This window comes from Anguilla rostrata, chromosome 15, assembly GCF_018555375.3.
Source record: "Anguilla rostrata isolate EN2019 chromosome 15, ASM1855537v3, whole genome shotgun sequence".
NCBI lineage: Eukaryota > Metazoa > Chordata > Actinopteri > Anguilliformes > Anguillidae > Anguilla > Anguilla rostrata.
In genome coordinates this window covers 17,716,802-17,738,989 of record NC_057947.1, presented here as the reverse complement: position 1 = coordinate 17,738,989, position 22,188 = coordinate 17,716,802, and the positions used below count along the sequence as shown (strand labels likewise).

Here is a 22,188-nt window from a genome sequence, read left to right as displayed (position 1 = left end):
GGAGATATTTATGAAGAATGGTTTATTTCTGTATAAAATGAATAAAATACATTAAGACATAGGACAGAACATTTCTAAATATGTTGTTTTTTATTTAGACAGATGGTATATCATGTTTATTCAAAATCCACAGAGATAAAAATGAATAATAATGTTTCTAAAGACATTTATGAAGAAATGTTCATTGCTGTGGAAAATCAGGAAAACACATGAGACTAGGCTTATAGGAAACACAGGGATAAAAATGTCTTTTTGAAGACATTTATGATTAAATTCTGTGGTCAGTGAAAAATCAGCCAAACAACTGAAACCATATGCTTGTGTCCAAAATATCAAATACAATTTTTAAAACAACAATTTGCTTTTTTTTTCTCCAGTCAGATGGGAAATCATGTTTAATTAAATTTGGGCAGTCATAGTTGGGCAGTGTCCTCTATTGGTCTATCCATTCTTATGTGAATCAACCAAATCCAAAATGGCCACCATTTCTAGATGCAGTAACTAAAATATAATTGTAAATACTCACAATGAGGCGTTTAATAAAAGTAGCAGGTTTCAAATGCCTACGTAAAAACTTGTGGTGGGAACTGAACCCCAAGAGAGTTGACCCTCAACCTGTTTCCATTTACAATTCTTGATTATCAATCAATCAATTAACTGAATAACAGATATCATTAAATACAGTGATGTGTCAATGTGCTAACATTTCTGGAGTATTTATCCCTCTAGAGGTTGGAGTACTGGAAAATGGGGGTTCAACGCATTACCTTTAAACTGAACAGTACCCTTAACCTAGTGTTTCCCTTTTTTTTCTTCTTTTCTTTACTTTTTTTTTTCTTTCCCTGACCAAAAAATCAATTTGCTGAATCAGTCCTTTAGGAAAATGGTCTTTACAACCCCAAACACAACATGTTTTTGCCATGTTTTATTGACTGGGTAATGTAAACTGAGGAGGGTACAGAGAATCAGGGCTGTGGATAAGTATCTGGAAGTGTTTAACACTTGAAGTGTTTAAAATGTTTTACCCACAGGACTGTAGATCTCCAGGAACATGGTTGGGTAGCCCTGCTCAAAGAGGAAATTACTTTTAAGTTTTTAAAAAAAAATTTTAATTAAATAACAGAAAATCTAACCACACACATAGGAGTCAGGAGATAAGGCCTGTCAACATTTGCATTTTAAACTTTTTTGCTGTAGTGCCATCAAGTGGCCAATCAATACCAAAATTGCTCAATCGCCGTTTGGAGTAACCCTCTATCCATGTGAACCAACCATTCGGTGTTGCCAAAACTGTGAAAATTTATAGAATAATAATAAAACCAAGAAACGCAATAGGTTTAGGATTATGGCAATGGATTATAGGTAGTATGGGGTTATGGTTATGATTTTAAGCATTAGGGGTTAGTTTAGGGATAAATATCCCTATCAAGTTGCCCTCAGTAAAGCCATGTACATGCCCAGTCAGACAGGAATTTAACATACACAGCTGAGCAAGTTATGGAATTATGGCAGGCTTTATTTTTGCTTTTATACAATGAGCACTGGAACAATTTCATATTTCTGTTTTTTCATGGGTTTCAACATGGAATGCCCTATACCAAGCCAAACCAGCCAATTAATATTTTCAAAGTTCTTAAAGAAAGTCAGTTACAGGTACAGTTCAAAGTTTACATTTTTCCATTTCATGTTACACACACAAATATTTTTGAAACATATTAATTATTTTAAAAAATCATTAAGGGATTGTCTATACTTTAGAGCTCTTATGAATGTCTCTGTATGATTCATTTGTTTTTCTTCTATTTGTCTTTCAGTATCAGAAGTCCTTTAAAGTGGCAACTTCCTTAACAGAGTGGTTTCTCACGTGAAGCATGTGGTTCTGGTCACTTCTTCTGTGTGATGCCAGCTAGCTGGAACTGAAATGATGAAAAAGAAAAGCAGACACAGTAACTCAAGAGGTGCACTCTGGTATTAAAGAGGTTTTGAGAGGTTATGAATCTAAAGGTCACTGTACCTCTGTACTTGATTAATACACATATGGGTTGATCCTCATAAACAAGGCATATGTGGAATATGTGGAATATGCACTTGAAACTGTGTGAATGTTTATTGAAGCTCTGGGGTAGCTATAGTTGTCTAGTGTGGAGAGGCACACCTTGAGCTGCTGGTTGGTGCGTTTCAGGAACTCAATCTCTTCTGCATGCTTCCTGTCCTCTGCTTCCCGTCGCTCCATCTCTCTTATCTTTATGGCCTCACATTTTGCCCATGTGTCCTTTACCTGCTGCTCCAGGTCCCTCTTATCTTTCTCCAGGGTTTGTCTCTATGCAGGGAGGAGCAGTAGCAATTAGGTGAGTTTCTGTCCCCTTATTAGTCTGAGGAAGGGGTGGGGCCAGGCCTTACTTTCCCTATTGGTCTATGGAAGAGGGCAGGGTGAGTCATCTATTTCCCCTATTGGTCTGAGGAAGAAGAGGTGCTAGCCCTCTGTTTTCCTGTTGGTACGCAGAAGGGGAAAGGATGGGTTTTTGTTTGCCAATTAATCTGAGGAAGAGTAGCTTCACTTGCCTCCTAATGGTTTGAGAAAGGGAAGAAGCCAACCCTCTGTTCTCCTATTGGTCTTTGGAAGGCCAATCTGTATCCGTACCTTTCTCTCCAATTCAGCTTTGCCTATTTCAGACTGCAGCACTTTCCTGATCCCAAAGCCCACACTGCTCTCGTACAAAGTCTGGTAGGCAGCCATGCACATACGGATCTCATTCCGAACCCGCAGCAGCAGCAGCCCCCTCTCTGTGCAGCTGATGGTTTCCTGTCTGATCAGCTCATCTGTGGGAGGAAGGGAAAGGGAAGACTTGGCTATTGCACCGTGCGCTGAGAAACAACAGAAACCAGGGAAAATGCATGGTTGGACATACCAAGCATCTAGCAGGCAATTTCACATGAGCGTGGTGTGGTTCAACAATTGGTTTAGTGCATCTTACCAAAGCATTGTGTGTAGAGCTCCCTACGGATAGGGCAGATACCAGTCTCTCGAGCCTGCCTTTGCTGCAGCTTCAGATCCAGCAGCTCCTGCAGTTTAATGACGTCTATGCGTGTGCCTGGTGTGCTCGACACAGACTGCACCCACAGCTTGCTACCCTCTGACCACACTCTACAGCATAGACACCATATAAAAAGTGGGAGTTAGCAATAGGTCTCAGTGAAGAGAGGAAATGTAGTGATGCTGCTTGTTTATAGCGGGGTCTTACCTCGGTGGGAGAATGGCATGGAGGATATCCTCAGTTTTCTCCCTATTTATTTCCAAAGCAAGGGACTTCGGCTTGGAGGGAGTGAGGGCTGGGGAGCTTCCAGCTGGCTGATGGGAGGTTGCCATCACAGGAGGAGCATGAACCAGAGAAGAAATTACATAATTACTACAGGCATAAGAAAAGTGTTCTTTGCTTGTCTGTGTATCAGAACATTTTTAAATATCATTATGATAGGAGGTACACTCATGTAAAGCCTGCCATACGATGCAATTTTCTGTATTGTGTTTCCGGTTGTCCCATATTCACAATGATATTAATATTTCTGCCAAAAACAGTTAATCCCCATGCTTGCTTTATCCTGAAAATTTGACCAACACTGTTGTGAAAACTGGTATTTTTCCTCTGCCCAGTCCGCCATACCCTCCTCTCAAGCAACAACCTCAGCAGAATTTTCTTTTTTTCCCTATTTGTGTTTGAAACTTTCATAGTTTTGCTGGCTACTTAGCTAAAGCATACAAGGTTGGTTACAGCTTTTGTGATGTTCGCTCCCATTTGAATATGAAGAAATATGCTGAATTTAACTAAACAAAAATTGTTAACGTTCGTTACACTAGCAATATGATTGAAATATGATTGATGATTGAACACAAGCAATATGATTATTAGGAAAATATGTTAGTATGCAGCAACATTCTTTACGTAGCTAAATGTAACTATTACTACTATCCATAGGCTACAATTAATTTATTACAAGTTACTTTTCGCGCTGTTGAATGGATAACGTTATTAAATCACATTTTTAGGAGTATTTTAGGAACGTTATCCATTCAACAGCGCTAAAAGTTTGCTAAACGTCCAGATAACCAGCATTCTTTGCCACTAAACCTTACAAGAACTAAGTAGCCTACCTGAGGTGACTTCTTGCTCACCAAGACTGGGTTGTCATATTGCAGCAGTGAATCGGCTGTTGGAATCATTATTTCAATTTCATAAACGAAAAAATAGTTCAGACATGCACTTAATCGTATTTATCATGGCAGATATTTATTGTGGCACATTTTTACAGCGGCAAGAAAGTTAAATTGCCTTATCTGCTTTGAGCAAGACCTTTTGTGGCGTTTCACCGACATCACAGAAGAACAATAGTGTCAAGTTCCTATAGGTGGTGTTCGTATGCATCCAGTGTTCGATTTGCAAGGCGCGTTTGGATCATAGCGAAAACGATACCAAATATTGTCATCAACTTGAAGCGACGCGAAAGTGCACCGAAAGGGACCACAACGCCAAAACCAACGGTACTATTTCAACTAACAAACCACGAGTTACTTCTATGAGCTATATTTTACTGTTATGGTATTTGCTTGACTATTTCATGAAATACCTTATGCGCACTAACTTGTTTTAATTACCGTTTATTTTACTTTATAATTGAATCTTGCTTTCACAAGGCCTTTTCAGTATTATTTTCAAAATCTTGTTTACCATTGTTTTTTAAACATTCATTTTAAATAACTTTCTGCTGTAAAACTGTATGGAATATGCTTTATACAAATGAAGTTTTGTAATACTCAGGTTATTGAGGGAAATTACCTTTTTCTTCCCAGGATCCTTTATATTAATTTACATCCCTGTTGTGTGCGACCAGTGCAACCCTACACCACAATGTGTAGATAAGTATCCATCAAGGAATTGTGCCCATTCCAGGTTACAAATTGATCAGTGATTCTTCCACCCCATCCAAAAGTTTTAATTAAATGCAGTCACTGTATATATCTAGTTTAGACATTTATCAGACGTTTATAACCAGGGAGACTTAGAAAGCTTACATTCTTTAAAAAAAATTATTTTAAAAAACATATAATGCATTATAGTTTGCTACTGAAGCGTTGTAGTTAATATAGATACTTTTTTAAATGGGGACATACATTAACCATCAGCAGATGGATTAAAGAAGGGAAAGAATAAGCAAGAGACAGTTCTGGGTAATATATTCAATTTTATTAACTGATAACGAAAATAACCTTTAGATTTAAAAAATTGTAATTTGAAAAAAAAAGGTATAGTGGCCAGCCCACAGCTGGGAGCAGCAGGGAGAATCTCGCTGCCACGCACACACACGCACGCACGCGCACACACACACATTAAATAATTTTATATAAGAGGGGCAGAGAGACTAAGCAGAACACAGAGCTGACTAGACCAGGCCACATATTTTGGGGTTGGGGTATGTACAAGGAGGATGGGGTGAATCAGTGTATGTACAGGGGTGGGGGGGAGGCATATACATGGGGCAGTACAGGGCATTGTGGGGCATGTGCAGTGGCGAGATGGGTCACAGTGGGATATGTACAGGGGCAGGACAGGATGGGGTCTGTACACTGGCGGGGCTTGGCAGAAGATGCACAAGGGGCAGTGTTGACATGCTGCAGCCTGCTGCTCAGGCCTCACTCTCCCCAACAGCGGGAGCGTTCTGCTCCTCCTCCAGGATGGGCACAATCAGGTTATCCTTGGACATCAGGCTGTACTTCATCACAAAGCGCGTGAACCGGAAACACAGGAATGTCTCATTCTAGAAAGGAGGAAGGAGAAGAAGAGGGAGAGGGAGGGTGCGCGTAAGATGTGCTTTAGACCCACTGGAGTAGTTATTCTTCTATGTTCTAATGTACATAGTCACATTCTACTGTCGTTGCTGCAGAACGTTATCAGTTAAACCTGCTGTTAGCGAACCAGAAATAACTGCCTTCACTTTCATAGCCCGAATCACGCTAATATCTGGCATTGGACATATTGGAGGCTAGCACAGGTTTTTCTTGAGATTTTTTTTGTCCGTATTTTCCAGTAGATGTAGATCAAGATCAAGATCAAATTGCCTTTGTACAGACTGCAGTGTACTGCCTTTATTCTACTTAATTCCAATAACTTTCTGTTGTTGGAATGTTAATAATGAATATTATCATTATGACACAATCACATCAGTGTTTAATGACCAGAGTAAAGTGATAATAAAATTCTGTCTCTACCTTTGTTTTGTACCAATGATGACTGTACAATATGCAAAACACAGTTCTATGAGAAATCGTGCATCACATCCCTGTTACTTACCTCGTACTTGTCAAATATCTGGCGGTGGTGGAAGTAGGCGTGGGAGAATATCCTGTAGACGCGACGACACACTGAGCCCAGCTTAGCTACAGAGGACTCCTTAATGCTCACCCTGCAGGGACACACACATCCAGCCAACATGGTGGATACTCTTACAACCGTACGTCAATCACCGTGTGGAATCAGGTAAGTGTGGATTGTGTAGCTGCGTGTGTGTGAACCGGCGCTAGGCTATAACTGGCACATTTTGGTAAGAGTGTGCCCCCTGCTGAAGGTCTGGGTTGGACAGGCATGTGGAAAGCTCACCGGCTGGGGAAATATTTGTTGCTGTTGAGCAGGCAAGCAGCTCCATCCAGAGTGTGTCGGGTGTAATCGATGGCTGGGCACTGCAGACACAGACAGGCACACATACGTGAAGCAACATTCACTCTACAGCAAAGCAGAGAGCATGCTGGGACACATTTCACACTCACCTCTTTTGGGGTCTTGTGGGCAGCGCACAGGAATATCCACTGCTCTGTGGCAGTCATCTGAGTGCATGTATCTGGGTGGCATTCACTCTGCAGGTACACAGACACAGAAACACACATCTCACCAGGGTGTCCGGCACAGAGGATTCCAAGGTGACTGCCTTGATCATTTTTCGCGCCACCTTGGCAAATCTCAATATTTTTGACTCAATGTTTTCCGATGCTAAAAAACCCCATTGCGGACCACGGTACCTGCAGTTTGACAGCCAGCCCATTCAATTCCAGACAGAACTGCCTGTAGGGGAGAAAACATATAAAAGACAAACAAAATACGTATGAGGACGTGAGGACGTGTGATGTTTATTATTTAAGTGCTGTGGAAGGCAATTCTGAGTATGCATACCAGTCTGTCTTGGTTGTATGAGAGCCGTGTAGTGCAAGGGTTGCATATGCAAGTGCTGGCAGCGTTGGGTGTGTAAACACAGTGTAAGCATAGCATGGGACAGTGTTGGGCAAGTAAGGTTCGTGTAAGTGTGGTGTAGAATAGTGGTGATGGTGTATGTGCTGTATACACTTGACATAGAATAGTACTGGGCATGCAAGCACTGTATAAATGTGCTGTAGGACAGGGTATCCAGGCACCTGAGGTGTTCATATTTCCACACGCCCTCGTCCTGGCCCTCGGGAGGCTCCAGAATCTTGTCGATGTTGGAGCAGTCTGAGCGGATGTTCTGCTGGATGTACTGGGGAGAGAAAAACAGTACCTGTGGACACGGTTCTATGAACCATCGCCTCATAACTACATTGCCAATTTGGATTTTCCACGATGGTTAAAAACTAAAGATGATACACAAAGCAATTTACACACGCAATTGACATAATAGAAATTTACACAAATAAATGTTGCTGAAATCACCACTTGCGGCAGACCTACCTGCTGCACAGCGAGTGTGCTGTCCATCTCCTCAAATGACTCATCAGGCCAGTTGTAGAAGTCCTGCAGGCAGAGGCGTGTGCACACTGAAGCTTAAAACAAACTCAACTTTCCAGCTTTGGTCTACATCAGGCTGGATGGCTCCAAATCACCACAATGCAAACTTGGAAATGTTGGGTCAATCTAAAACTTACACTAAAGTTCAAATGATATTTTCCTAAAAGTAAACTTTAGCTTTAAAGGAGGTAGTTATAGGGTGAGAATGACCCCAAAAAGGCACTTTAACAGCGGGTTTGACCCTGTGACCCAAATCTCAATAATACTTCCTCCATAGAACATTTCTTTGTGGAAAATACAATTTGAGATGTCAAGAGAATTTTGATGCAAAATTCAACACCTGAGAATTGTTGCACAATTGAACTGCTTTCTGCAACGAGCCAGCATAAGCCAGCACAAGAGTCGCGGGGAGAACACAAAAACTTCAGATTACAACCTCAGATCTACGGTTCAGACCATAGACTGTATACAGACATTAGCCAACTAGCTAAGTGACGTTAACGTAGAGATGTATGTCTTACTGCACGAATTGCGGGCAACTAGCAGGCTAATGTTGATTCATAAATAAATCCCTGCCCAGGGTTCCTCCGTAGTACACCCCGTCTTTTTTTGCATTCAAAAACGGACGATTTACATCGAAAGTGGTTCAAAATAAGAGTAGCAGCAAAACTTAAGCGAGCACCTTTAAAAAGAGGACCCAGCGAACTATGCAAGAGACTAGACAGACGGCAATTAGGCCCAAACCTTCCTGTACAACACTGGAATGCAGGTTCGCTTATCACTGAATCCCAGAAAGACCAGTATTAAAATATATGTACATGTCTCCATCGAATCTATTATGTAGTGCGTTTTTGTTCCGACTGAATTCCGAGACTGAATCGCCTACCTGTGCCTTAGTTCCCGGCCGATTTCTCCTCAGAACTGCAGTACCCTCCGCCATTACCATCTCGCCACGATCCCCGGATGTAACAACAAACGGCTGCAACGTGATTGCACGCCACAAGGGGAGGTATGGAGCAATCACTGTTGTTCACCAAACTGAGCTGAGCGCAAAACCCACCAGCCTCCCCAGTCAAATCGTCTACACCAGTGGTGTCAAACTCGTTGCCATGGAGGGCCGTGTGTATGCAGGTTTTCATTCCAGCCTCAGATCTTGATTATATAATTAGTTAAATTATTTGCTGAATTAGGGATGCAGGTTTGTGCAGAATGGTGACTCGACGTCTATGGTGACCCGCATTGTCTAAATAAAAATTTTCTTATATTCTGTGCTTCAATGCAGTTAAACGCATATGGCTGAATGAGTAATTGGACTCAGTGCAATGACCTTTAAACACAGTAGTACATGGTAGCATGTTCAAAATCCAAAAATAGATCTGCAATTGGTCTGTATTTATGACAAAATCATATGCCATAAATGAAAATATTGTATTATTAGCTAGAAGTGTAAACCAGACATTTTGGTACCTACATTTACCTTTTCAATATTCATAATTTGTAAAGTAAACATGTATTTTGTGTGAAGTAAAAATATTTCAGCGTTCCTTCTGTAATTAATATTTACAAGTTCACTTTTGATAATCAGAACACTAGATGGACTCACACTAGCATTTAATAAGTGACACTTACTCTACAGGTCATTCTTTTTATTTCACAGGGCCTTTAAAAACACTCACCCCCCCCCCCCCCCTTCTGTGGAAGAAAGCTTGAGAGAAATACCACATTTATTTGCTGTCTGGAAAGGCACCAGTGTGATAACTGCATAACTCAGCAAATCATGGTCAGCTGTAAACCATCATTACTAAACAAACCAAATAATTTAATAAATAATTTTTACATAAACATCATACTGATCAGCACAATCAAGTGCTGTTGACAAAATATCAAAGTTGGGAGGCGTCCAATTTGGATCCATTCCATTCACTTTATTACCGTAGCAAAAGTTATTATTTACAACCAAATTACACAGATAAAAACAGAACACAGACAATATTCTCCCCCAGGCACAGTGAGGTTCAGGAAACAGGACTTCACTCAACATATTTTCCAAGGATATCCTCATCACGGAACAGGAAGTAGTCCTGAAGGGCAAAACAAACAAAATACTAAATAAATATTAAGAATAAATATAAATATTGCAGAAAACACAATCAACACAAACATGTAGCCATGGTAAATCAATTCAAGACTCTTGACCACAGCTAAACTAATCTTTAAACCAATCTTTTAGGGAAGCAGACCAACCCCCATTCTTAAAAGGACACACTTCAAATAGGCTTCTGACACAGAGGTTACAAACTTCTCAGATTAATTAGGTCGCCATATATCAGCCTCACAGATAACCACCATTACCTAATTCCCATATCAAACAGTCTGCCACAGCTGGCATAGCTGGTACAGTACCTTGTCCTCTAGGATAACTTTGGTTCCTCCGTACTCTGGCAACAGGACCTTCTCCCCAACTTTCACACTGATGGGCTGCAGATCACCGCACTGAAAGGCAGTCAAACACAAGATTTAATCGCCAGTTACATCGTGTTTCTGCTCCAATCGGTGAGAGCTGTATCCTGGGGACAGTAGCTGTCACCTTATTGGTGGTTCCTGGGCCCACTGCCACCACAGTGGCCTGCAGCACCTTCCCCTGGGCCTTCTCTGGCAGCATGATTCCCCCTTTTGTCACGGTCTCCGCCGTCAGCCGCTGCACCAACACCCGGTCAAACAAGGGGAGGAACTTTCGGAATGCCTTGTGCAGGAAGGGAGATGTAAAGTGCAAAATTAACCAACTTAAACGGTTCATAAATTAAACATGAATCATGGAGTTACTTTGTATAATATACAAAGTTTATTTCTGATGTTATGATGCACTTCTAATGATATGACAACAAATGCACTATTTTGTAATTTGGTGCTAATATTATCTAACATTAAATCTAGGTGGGAACTTGGTATGAATCTAGCGAACCAACTTGTACAAATGTCATCTGGCCAAGGAGCAAAATAATAATATGAACATAGGCACTGAATTGGCTTCAATGTTGGGGGGGCAAAAAGAAAACATGTTGTGAGTCTGAAACAAATGATATTTTACAGTTCCATGGCTCCCTGTGGTGGCATAGATCACAGACAGCCTTATTTGATCATAAATGGGTGCACTTTATATATCATCTGCACAAGTGAGAAGCACTACTGAAACAGCTGAATGATCAATGGCATGAGAGATCATTTACTGCTACTGACAAAATGGTCTCACCTACACTTCAGCCTGTGGTACATACGCTCTATGCATGGAATCGTCAGTTACACCCGCTCTGACACGAAACACCCCCGTATATTACGAAAAATAAACTGGCCCAACTCATCTTCCGCGTCACAAGGGCAAATGCAAGAAAGTAGCAACAGCTAACAAACATGCAATAATACATCAGTCGTAGCTTCGCAATTAACATTAATTCGTTATTCTTGTCTATAAATGTTACGACATAAAATCGGGAGCCGGAGACGTTTTTGTTCTTGTGATTTTTCAACTAAATTTAAGCCAGATAACATCTGAGTTGACTGTAACCACGTTGTGCGACCGTGTTTCACTAGCAGATGACAATCAATGAGCTTAACGGCTATGTGTAAATAATCAAGCAATGCAAAACCATTTAGGGGATCACTAATTAATATGTCTGTATAAGAGTTTAAGTATCTGTCTTACCATCTCTCCGTGTCTCCGGGTTTATAGCTAATCAGCTATATATTCTACCCTCGCGTTCACGCCTAAGGTTCAGTCAGCGGCTGTACTGGACTGACACAGACAGTCATCAGAAGTATTCCACGTGAAGGAACTCAGCAGCACTGCGCTTGCGCCACCTCCCGTTGCACATACTGAACTCCACCACTTCAAATGCAAAATATTCCAAACTTTTATTTAAGCAAAATAAGGATAATATGACAGATACAGTTGTGACGAAAATACTTTTATTATTATTATTATTATTATTAGAAAAAAAATTAAAATAAATTGTACTGTTTCACTTATTTGGCTAAACTTTATCTGACCTACAAACATACAGTCCATTAATGGGGTAAACATATGGATGGATAGGTTTGTAAGATTTTATATTCATTTACTAGGCCTAAATATTAGTACTTTTTGTCAGTATCCATTTAATCACGTTGTTGTGAAAGGACTCCCAATAGTAGCCTACCCAGCTGCCAGCAGTATGCTGAGAGTTTAGGGCCAACCCTGTGGTCATGTAGCTGTCTGAGTCATGAATAGTGTTGGGTACCATAACCTGGTAGCACAATGGCGCCTGTTCTCATATGCAATACAGATTTTCAAGTATTTTTTATTTTTTTTGTTAAAGTATGATTCATTGACTGCCACTTACTTGAGATTGTGGATTGTGTCAAATCATGAAGGAGCATCAAAGAAAATCTACAATTTAAGGAACCAGACCTTTAAAACAATAAAGAGCAAATAAACTTTGCTTAGCTTAACTTGTTATTCACAGCAATATTTTTATAGGGCCTGTCCTGTCTAGGATGCACAGATTATATCAAACCCTGCATAGGTGCATTTGGGCTATATAATCAGAGAAATCCATCTGCTGAGGTCCCATCAGACACTCACACATTGGCCCACTAGGTGGCACTATGTACACGATATGGTGAGTTGATGCATTGACCCATTTTATTATTGTACTTCATTGTTTCCTGTGGTGATGGAGTTTGAATATCAACATTATTTGAGTTTTCCCACGGAAGGATTATTCAACATTATTTACAGTAATAAAAGTGTACCTTTAGATCTGAGAAAGAGTCCTGAGGGATGTATCTATCTGAGTGTTTGCTGCTATGAAGTCCCCCCGATTCCAGAAAGAATCACAGCCTGGGACCACTGTGGGCATGTTCTGCAGAGTGCACAATTAGCTGTAGTATCACCCAGAGAAGGAGGGTGAGGCAGCAGATTGTTTCAACAACGTCTCCTTCGGCCAATCAGACACCTGTGTACCACCTGAACAGCCCTCTGGTGCACAGCTGCATTCTGGGGCATTCAACTGGCTTCCCAGATTTCAAAAGTGTGCCACTCATCAAGACTGACAGAGGAGTGAAATATATATATATATATATATATATATATATATTACTAGGAAAAAGGAAAAAAAAAATCCCATCTCAGTGATTTATGATCTCGGTAGAGAAGCATGGAGAGTGAGATAGAAGACAGGAGTTGGGCCCTGCATGTTAACAAGAGGCAAGCAATGCCTTTGCTTATGGCTTCTGTGTGTTCTTTCATGGTTTTAGATTAATATTGAATATTTCTGTGTGCTTTTAATGTGTGCTGTGTGCTATCACCATGCCAACCTCCATGGACAATGCTCTGCTGACTACACTGCCATTGGCTTCACATTCAATGTATTTAGAAGAGACCTATCTAACATCAGATTCAAAATGCAATACAGTAGTGTATTCAGTAGGCAGATGAGAGTGGCAGTAGGTATAGAAATGATGGATACACATACTCAAAGCAAGGAAGAGTGAAAAAATGAAGTGCTAGAAGAAGTGGGTGGGACCATAATCCAGCCCCTGGCCCCTCCCCCAGTCTTATTGCCTTTACAGTGCCTCACAGCTGCTCATAAATGGATGGGCAGTGGCAGGGCCAGCTTTGTGATGACTTTAAACATTCCACACCATAAACATTAATCCCTTTATTGTGGATTAGTGGATAAAATGTCTTTTCGAGGGAGATGTATAAAGGGGAATGGGATCGAGCAATGTGCCTTGCTAGGCCTTTTTGCCCTGATGAATCAGGGCTTTTAAGTCTATGGGCTGGATCAGGACCTTGGCAGCACTGACTGGAACCCAAATCCTGCTCATTAAAATAACAAAACCTGTGATCCCGCCGCCTCTGATTGAGCTTTATAAAACTGGCCCTAGCCTTGTTCCCATGAGCATTACAGTGAAGACCCTCCGGACCTCTACACAACATGGGCAAGGTAAGACCTGCACAGCTGAGGCTGAGGAACAGGCAGGGGGGATGAAAGACTATCTGTGTGGAGAAAGACTGAGAGACCATAGGGGCTGTACTGTCTGTAAGCTGTGGACACTGCAGCAGCCCCTAGTCTCTGTTTAGTGAAGCTACTTCCATTTGGCCATTAAATGAAGAATTGAATTGCTTTAATGACTTTCATGCAGACTGCAGTGAACAACAGAGTTCCCATTTCTATTGCATTAATAATCTTTCAGGGCAGTCTATAATTTCTGAGGTAGTACAATATTTTGATAAATATTTCTATTAAAAGACAGGATAATGGAAAAAGTTGTACAGTATTTCAGTGCTTAATTTATGCATGTTAAAACATAAATTTGAAAATCAACATGAATGAAAATGTTTAAACTTTTCCTTAACAGTCTCTACCTCGCTCATGTATTCAACAGGTCATTAACAGTCGATAACTCTCCAAATACACTTAGTCAATGAATCACTACACAATGAAAATGTTAAACACTGAACGTTTTCCTGCATATTGCTGCCTCTCCAATTTCACTTTTGTGAAATATTCTGCTCCGCTGGCCTTCAGATCATCTTCTACGAGGACAAGAATTTCCAGGGGCGGTCCTATGAGTGTGACACTGACTGCCCCGACATGAACCCCCACTTCAGCCGCTGCAACTCCATCCGCGTGGACAGCGGCTGCTGGGTGCTGTACGAGCGCCCCAACTACTCAGGGTACCAGTACGTGCTTACCCGAGGAGAGTACCCCGAATATCAGCGCTGGATGGGCTACAATGACTCCATCCGCTCCTGCCGCACCTTCTCTTATGTGAGTAGTGCATGGGTTGGTCTGGTGCTCCCTTTATGATGTCATCACTGTAGGACCCATAAATGAAACAAGAGACCACCTGTGCCATGACTATCTGATTTGGTTTATTTGAGGGAGTGTAAGTATTTAGAAGGAGAAAATACAGTATATAAGTAGAGGACCAGACAGGTTCTTTAAACAATAATTTACTGGTTTTAAGTTGATGTGTCATTATTGCCAGTGTGGTTGAATGTACAGATCACCTGCTGCATTAGTTGTCCATGGTCACCGGTCACTTGATGTTACAGTGTGTTAGAAAATAATAGTGTGGAACTAGATAAACAACTTTAACAGACATAACAGAATCATTCTTTAAATCATCCTTTATGCGAACATCATTTAAGGCTGTTAAGACATACCAAAATTCTTCATCTTAAGGACAAAAGTTTAGCATGCCTAAGTTCAAGTATGTAACGTCACAGTAGAAAGATAGACATATGGATATATACTATTCTGTATTAATTTATAATCTATTAATTGACTGTATCAATACAGTATTACTGTATTATAATGGAAAATGGTTATATTCTGATAGTAGCACAATTGGACTGTTCACCCAGTTGTCCAGTTGTCATTAATGAAGGAGGCTGCTACCTGAAAGAAATTCAGGGCATACCTTTGTCAGCATTCCGAGTTCTCCTGGCCTCAGACCCCTGATGCCCCCTGCTGTCTGCACTGTGTCATTACAGACCAGCGGTGGGCCCTACCGCATGCGCATCTATGAAAGGCCGGACTTCCAGGGCCAGATGATGGAGTTCAATGAGGACTGTGAGTCGGTCCAGGACCGGTTTCGCAACCGTGACATCTACTCCTGCAATGTGATGGACGGCTACTGGACCTTCTACGAGCACCCCAGCTATAGGGGGCGCCAGTACTTCTTGAGGCCTGGCGAATACAGGAAGTTCAGCGACTGGGGCGCTACCTGCGCCACCACAGGCTCCTTCCGCAGGATCACCGATTTTTAACCCGCCCCCCCACCAGCCCCAGTACCTTTCTTCTTCCCCTATTTGCTGCCTCATCAATAAAAGGAGATTCTAAATACAGAGGTGTTCATGTTTTTCTTTTTGGACAGTGATCAGTGTCAGCTAGAGGGAACGTGTGGGTCTAAACCTCAAAGTGCCCCCTCAGCCAAGACAAGCCAAGCTACTGAAACCTAGAAGTAAGCTTAGACCAGTGTTCTCCAACCCTGGTCCTGGAGAGCTACAGGGTCTGTTGGTTTTCATAGTGACTCTGCACTTCATGAATAAATTTGATTCCACAGTTAACCCAACTCACCTGGTGTCTTGGGTCTCAACTGGGTGCTGATTATAAGATGAAAACAAAAACCAGCAGACCCTGTAGCTCTCCAGGACCAGGGTTGGAGACCACTGGCCTAGACTGCGCATGTCTGGCCTGTGAAAGCTGAACATTATATTCTCCACTAAAAAAAAGTTTCTTTACTTCTGTAATTAGAGATGGCTCACAAACAAGCTGACCCTTATGTCAGTGTTAATGTAATCATTTCACTAGTAGTGTGCAGGTGACACACAAGCATTGATCTTTAAGTCAGCAAGCCAGCTAATGGTAAGCAGCTAAGTGATAGAAGCATTCAGATTCAACTGGTTTGCAGCCTTAAAACAAACAAACCAAAAGCAAAAAATATGCAGAGCTAATTTGAGCTCATTTTGCTTTGTAGCGTAGTGAAGTTTTTGGTCAGGTTTAATCAGAACAAATTAAATTCAACAACCAATCAGAATTATGTAGTGCCCAACTTCATGAAATAACGTAGACACGTAATGTTGGGGTTGCGACAGGGTTCCAGTCAAGACGACTTTGGATGTGCACAGATCTCCCACTTGGGTCCGGCTGCAAGGGAGATATTGGAAGAGCAGTCTGTACTTGTTCCTCAAAACAGCCATCAGAGGGAAATAAACCAGTTTGGTTTATTTTGGGGATGGTGGCAGGCCAACTCAGGCAAGTCTCGGTGATCAAGAGAGGTGTGAGTTGGGACACGCAGTGAAGTCCGTCATGGAATACATTTTTTATTTTCACAGTCACTGACATCACAGAACCCCTCATGCGTTTCTTGGAACCTGGTTGATAGATTATTTTGGACACACAAGCATTTGATTGGCTCATGGTATTTGGAGCTGTCAATCAAACATTGATAGATAAAACATTGATTACTACTTTAATGTTTAAGCATGTTAAATCAGGCTCCCCATGTCCTCCCAAGAGGTGTTCCTGCCCCAAGCTGGCGCCTAATATATCAAGCAGTGAGTTTATTGCAGGGTCACAAGAGGAAGGGGACAAGCACTTAATTATACCTTGGTTGACCAGAAAAAGTTAACGGTGAACATGACTCAGTGGAGCGTCAGTCCTGTGGTGAGGAAGCCAGATGTTCCTGTGTATAGTTGCCTCATTACAGTGGGTAGAGTGACATTAATTAACGACTAGGTTTCATAATCATCTGCCTGCTCACTGGGTCAAGCTCCAGAATTTTGTTGATGATATAAAATAATTTGTCTTATAATAATTTTCAGAAAACCAATACAGGTCATTGCAGGTCCCATACAGGGCTATGACTTGACAATAGTGGCTATTTTTTCGTCATTGTAATACTGAATGACAAACTGAGGGGAGAGGGGGGAATGACTAATTTCATCCTCAGCACTCTGTACACGTTTCCAGGGAGCAATTCCATTCTGGTCCCATAGGTGGAGTAAATGTTAAGTAAAAAATAGGATCACGTGCAACACTATATTTATTTTTGCAAAGGCTCTTCATGGTACTTTAAGCTTTTAATGGCCTTCATACACATATAAAGGTCAATTCAGATTAAAATGTACGCCTACATAAATGTGTGGTTTACACACACTTCTGTATGCTAACATGTAGCCTAACTACACATTCTGCCAGTATTGCTGTAAAGTAACTAATATATTTTATATAATAATTTAATTAATATAACTATTTAATAACATATTTTAATTATATTTATTATATATAATTAAAATATTTAATCAAGTGTGCCAAAATTCTTCGAATACAATTGAAAGGCAGTATACAATAAATAATACCAGTAATAAGATATATTTTCAACTCAAAAATATGAGAAACCTGTATTCTTCCACTCTAATAAAACTGCTCAGAGAAAAAAGGGTTTATATAGCTGTAAAGTAACAGTCTCCAGAACTGAACCTGAACAAAGATTTGTATTATATTTCTAATAAATATTTTCTGTCTTCAGTATAAATATACCGTAGTTCCAACCACATCAGGTTGTTGAGACATGTCCATCGAAGAATATATTTGTACTCCTCATATTACATCAGGCTATGTGTTTGTGACCACGAAAAATATTTCAAATTTACATACTAATGCGACTGTCTTTTAGTTAATGGCATTTCTGTGGAAATGTGCCTGGGAACATTCTGCCTGGGTCAGAGTTGAGAGCAAACATGGCCGTGTGGCCTATGTGTGAAGCTGGAACTCCAGAGGTGAGCGTTATTTACCAGCCTGGTTACAGGGACAAGCACTCAGTGAGCATTTCAGGGGCTCACAATGCTGTGGTTTTTGCTGGAAACCATGGTGACAGAGCATGGGCCAGCAATGGTGGGCATTCTTTACCACTGAGGCCATAAGACACCTGTAAGGTTTGTGCTGACTCCAGTCCACACTGATTTGAATGACAAAACTGGCAGTCAGACCTTTCCCCTGTAGGATAGTATATAAGGAGGACCTGCCCTGTGTAAGTATAACAAGGGACTCAATACAGCAACCATGGGCAAGGTACCTGCTTCTAACACACACACACAGCTCAGACATACAAGCACACACATATTGCTGAAACATACCACTCGTCATTATACACATACTGCACTAACACACACATGTGCATGCTCACACACACATGCACACACACGCACACACACACAGCATATATACTGATATACTGCTTAGATACACCAACACACACTACTCAGACACACCACCACACCCAAAAACACACACATTCATGAACACACTTATGCACACACAAACACTCCCCACACAAAGACATGCCCCGCTTATACACAGCAACATGCCATTACATTCATTCAGCCGGTAAGCATGGGAGTAAACGTTCCAATGAATAAACCACAGCTGTTTCTACTCAGATCATCTTCTACGAGGACAGGAACTTCGGTGGCCGCTTCCATGAGTGCATGAGCGACTGCTCTGACCTGCACTCCTACTTCAACCGCTGCCACTCCATCCGGGTGGAGAGCGGCTGCTTCATGATCTACGAGCGCCCCAACTACATGGGCCACCAGTACTTCCTGAGGAGGGGAGAGTACTCTGACTACCAGCAAATGATGGGAATGACCGACTGCGTCAGGTCCTGCCGCATGGTCCCTATGGTAAGAGTCTACTCATTTTCCTGACAGCACACTGAAATACATGTACACTATGCCTCTAAGAAGCACCATAAGTAAATTACCTGCATTTCCCACCTATCAATGGCTGGCTAAGGTATCAGATCAAAATGGTTTCTGCTCCCCCTACACAGTATCAAGGGTCCTTCCGGATGAGGATGTACGAGCGCCCTGACATGGGAGGCCAGATGATGGATCTGATGGACGACTGCCCCAACTTCATGGACCGCTTCCACATGTCCGACATCCATTCCTGTAATGTGATGGAAGGCCACTGGCTGTTCTATGACCAGCCCCACTACAGAGGCCGGATGTACTACATGAGGCCTGGAGAGTACCGGAGGTACAGTGACTGGGGCGGGATGAGCTCCAAGATCGGGTCCATCAGACGCATCATGGACCACTACTAAAGGGACCTTCCTTGTGCAATGCTTGCTATTTACCTTTTTTCACACACTGAATAAAATGGGATCTGTCCTGAAGTGTTTTTGGTTTTGTTCTCTGTGTGATTGGAGGGGCTCTATCAGTGAGGGAAAGGGGGAGCTGAGACAAGGGCACACTACAACCCAAATTACACAACATCTAACACAGGCACATTTCAGGCCAAAACTACTCAGCATCTCACACTGACACATGAAAACCCAAGCAACACATCATCTCACACTGACACATGAAAACCCAAACAACACAGCATCTCACACTGACACACGAAAACCCAGCATCTCACACTGACACACGAAAACCCAAACAGCACAGCAACTCACACAGGCACACTACAACCCAAACAACACAGCAACTCACACAGGCACACTACAGGCCAAAACTACTCAGCATCTCATACACATTTCATGCTACACACACGCTACAGCAAAAAATAGTACATGAAGTATTTAGTTATACTTTTCCTGATATATTTTAGAGAGGGTGGGAATCAATCAGAAGATAAAAATAATAATAAAACAGGAAATGAAACAAAATCAATCAAACAAATAGGCTGAATGTCCAAAGATAAGCTGAATTGAAACCAAATATGTGCTCAGAAAAGCCATAAATCCAAAGGAAGAAAAATATCGGATCACTTTGTTATTGCAGAATAACAAATATTTGGAGGGTTCACATACATGTCCTTTTGGATATTATAAATTATATGCACCTCCTCCATATTTCACAGATGAGGTCATATGCTTTGCCTGTTCCTTATTTTCTCCATGCTTTTGGCTTTCCATCGCTTTAGTAAAGATTTATTTTGGTCACATCTGTCCATGAATGTTTCTGGCCCATCTCTGTATTTTTTTTTTTTTTTTGGCAAATTCTGATCTGGCCTTTCAAATCATGCTGCTGATGAGAGGTTTGTATCTTGCAGCGTAGCCTCTATAAGTCGGCTCTCAAAGTCTTCTGCATATGGTGGCTTGTGATATTTTGACCCATGCCCTGTACTCCTGAAGAAGACCTTTTTGGTTGAAACCTTGAATCATGAATAAACCACAAGGGAGCGTTTGCTCTTGCGTGGGCAGTCTTTATTCCTTCACGGTTTCAAACATATCCCTTTTTATTTTGACTGCATGAGCAACAGTTGCATTTTATTGCCATCTCCATCTACTGCAAAGGGGACACTTGGAACATTCTTTCACAAAAACAAAAAAGGCAAGGGGTTGGCAAACAAAACACACTGAAGCTATAGGCAGAGCAGTATAGAGGAGTATAATTAATAAAATGCAAACTCTGCTTGCTATTTTAAAATACTCCCTTAAACAAATGCATTGGCTCTCTTAGTTACCTGTATTACAACATCTACACAGACGGTCATCTAGGGAAAGTTTTCACACTCTAGAAAAGGATTCATATTAAGGACATTTAATCAGTGTACCAATAATTGCTTCCTGCTGGTTGATTAAGTTAGTAAGATGAATTACTGACTTGATGTCATGTTAGAAGGCTACAGTAAGGTTTGCCACCATTTATAGAGGAATCAAAGACAATAGTATTATATAAAAGCACATAGCTTTTTATTGTTAGATTTAGTCACAGTCCTTGTGCTAAGTTTCACAGTTTGTGGCAGATCATGTTGCAATCTCAGCAGTAGCATTACAAATAAAGTACAAGAGCAATAAGCCAGAAGGATCCCAAAATAGTAACACCAAACAGTGACACAGCCCAGAGTTATAAAACAAAAAACCTATGAACAACAGCAGGCCACTTAAAACATTCATACATGATAAAAACAACCTTTACATACTCACAGTACAAATATTCCCAGGCATTTCACCATAAATTCCCATAAGCATTTGACACACAACACAACAACCAATTGACATTACATATTAAAATTTTTATATCACATACCACAGTTCACACTCCCTGTCATACATGTAGGTGACCCAGCAGACTATCACTCCCAAAAGCTCTCCCATAATTTGAGTCACACAGACGATGACATCACTATACAGTGTTTATTGAAAGGTAACACTTTACATTTTAAATCAGCATGTTTAAGAAAGTGAGCCTATCTCAAGACAGTCCCACATCATCTGTGACAATCCTATTCTGAGAGCAAACCAGTTAAATCCGCTGCCTTCTTCAAAACAAGAAAACAAAATGACAAATGTTTAGCGTGGCCCAATACTGAAGATGCTTGTGCTCAGGTTACGGGCACACTCCCCTCTATCAATGGTCCTAAGGACGTATTGCATTGTAGCTCTACCCCACATCCACTTCTCTTGCGGATTAGATTGACACAATTAAAAAACCATTAACAACTAAAACAGCAGAATTGCATCTATAGACCAAAACTTGTGATTGCTGATAAGCGTAAACATTTTAAATAAATTTAGTATTAATAAAATATCAGGATTAGAATTGCACTGGATGGTGATGATGAAGATTATCCCTTCATCAATCCATCGATCATCCATCCATCCTTCCATTATCTAACCCGCTTATTCCTGGTCAGGGTTGCAGGGTGATGAGGATTATGATTGACAATTTAAATACATAAACCATGATATGGGAGAAGTTCCCATAGCCAACGACAGTATGACAAAACATTGCATCACACGAGGCTAGCGATAACCAACAAATAGCTCAGGGCTATTTGCTTTTATGCAAGTACCACTTTCCTCTTATATATATGTTGTC

The 22,188-nt window shown here is 41.1% G+C and overlaps 4 protein-coding genes across 6 annotated transcripts; 2 read left to right on the top strand and 2 right to left on the bottom strand.

The window, feature by feature from the left end:
• Nucleotides 1–1,475: 1,475 nt before the first annotated feature.
• Nucleotides 1,476–4,219, bottom strand: LOC135241048 (axonemal dynein light intermediate polypeptide 1-like). The gene is made up of 6 exons (XM_064311157.1): nt 4,161–4,219; nt 3,243–3,407; nt 2,976–3,145; nt 2,642–2,820; nt 2,156–2,320; nt 1,476–1,916 (listed from the first exon to the last, which is right to left on the bottom strand). Exons 1-6 carry the CDS (start codon nt 4,217–4,219, stop codon nt 1,884–1,886), a joined length of 771 nt encoding a protein of 256 aa, XP_064167227.1. The 3' UTR covers nt 1,476–1,883.
• A 999-nt stretch (nt 4,220–5,218) lies between these two features.
• Nucleotides 5,219–11,664, bottom strand: LOC135240790 (MOB-like protein phocein). Of its 3 annotated transcripts, XM_064310714.1 has the most exons (9): nt 11,506–11,664; nt 10,393–10,548; nt 7,749–7,811; nt 7,457–7,557; nt 7,073–7,109; nt 6,818–6,910; nt 6,651–6,730; nt 6,345–6,456; nt 5,219–5,811 (listed from the first exon to the last, which is right to left on the bottom strand). In XM_064310714.1, the coding sequence occupies exons 1-9, from the start codon at nt 11,506–11,508 to the stop codon at nt 5,680–5,682; spliced, it is 777 nt and encodes a 258-aa protein (XP_064166784.1). In that variant the 5' UTR covers nt 11,509–11,664; the 3' UTR covers nt 5,219–5,679. The 3 variants fall into 3 exon arrangements, with proteins under 3 accessions (XP_064166784.1, XP_064166782.1, XP_064166783.1); XM_064310712.1 differs by lacking the exons at nt 10,393–10,548; nt 11,506–11,664 and adding an exon at nt 8,692–8,850; XM_064310713.1 differs by lacking the exons at nt 5,219–5,811; nt 6,345–6,456; nt 6,651–6,730; ... (2 more) ...; nt 7,457–7,557; nt 7,749–7,811 and adding exons at nt 9,710–9,886; nt 10,209–10,298.
• Nucleotides 11,665–13,635: 1,971 nt separating this feature from the next.
• LOC135240942 (gamma-crystallin M2-like) lies at nt 13,636–15,697 on the top strand. Its single transcript, XM_064311015.1, has 3 exons — nt 13,636–13,789; nt 14,375–14,617; nt 15,346–15,697. The coding sequence occupies exons 1-3, from the start codon at nt 13,781–13,783 to the stop codon at nt 15,619–15,621; spliced, it is 528 nt and encodes a 175-aa protein (XP_064167085.1). The 5' UTR covers nt 13,636–13,780; the 3' UTR covers nt 15,622–15,697.
• Nucleotides 15,698–18,333: 2,636 nt separating this feature from the next.
• LOC135240943 (gamma-crystallin M2-like) lies at nt 18,334–19,535 on the top strand. Its single transcript, XM_064311016.1, has 3 exons — nt 18,334–18,427; nt 18,796–19,038; nt 19,188–19,535. The coding sequence occupies exons 1-3, from the start codon at nt 18,419–18,421 to the stop codon at nt 19,461–19,463; spliced, it is 528 nt and encodes a 175-aa protein (XP_064167086.1). The 5' UTR covers nt 18,334–18,418; the 3' UTR covers nt 19,464–19,535.
• The last annotated feature ends 2,653 nt before the right edge of the window (nt 19,536–22,188 follow it).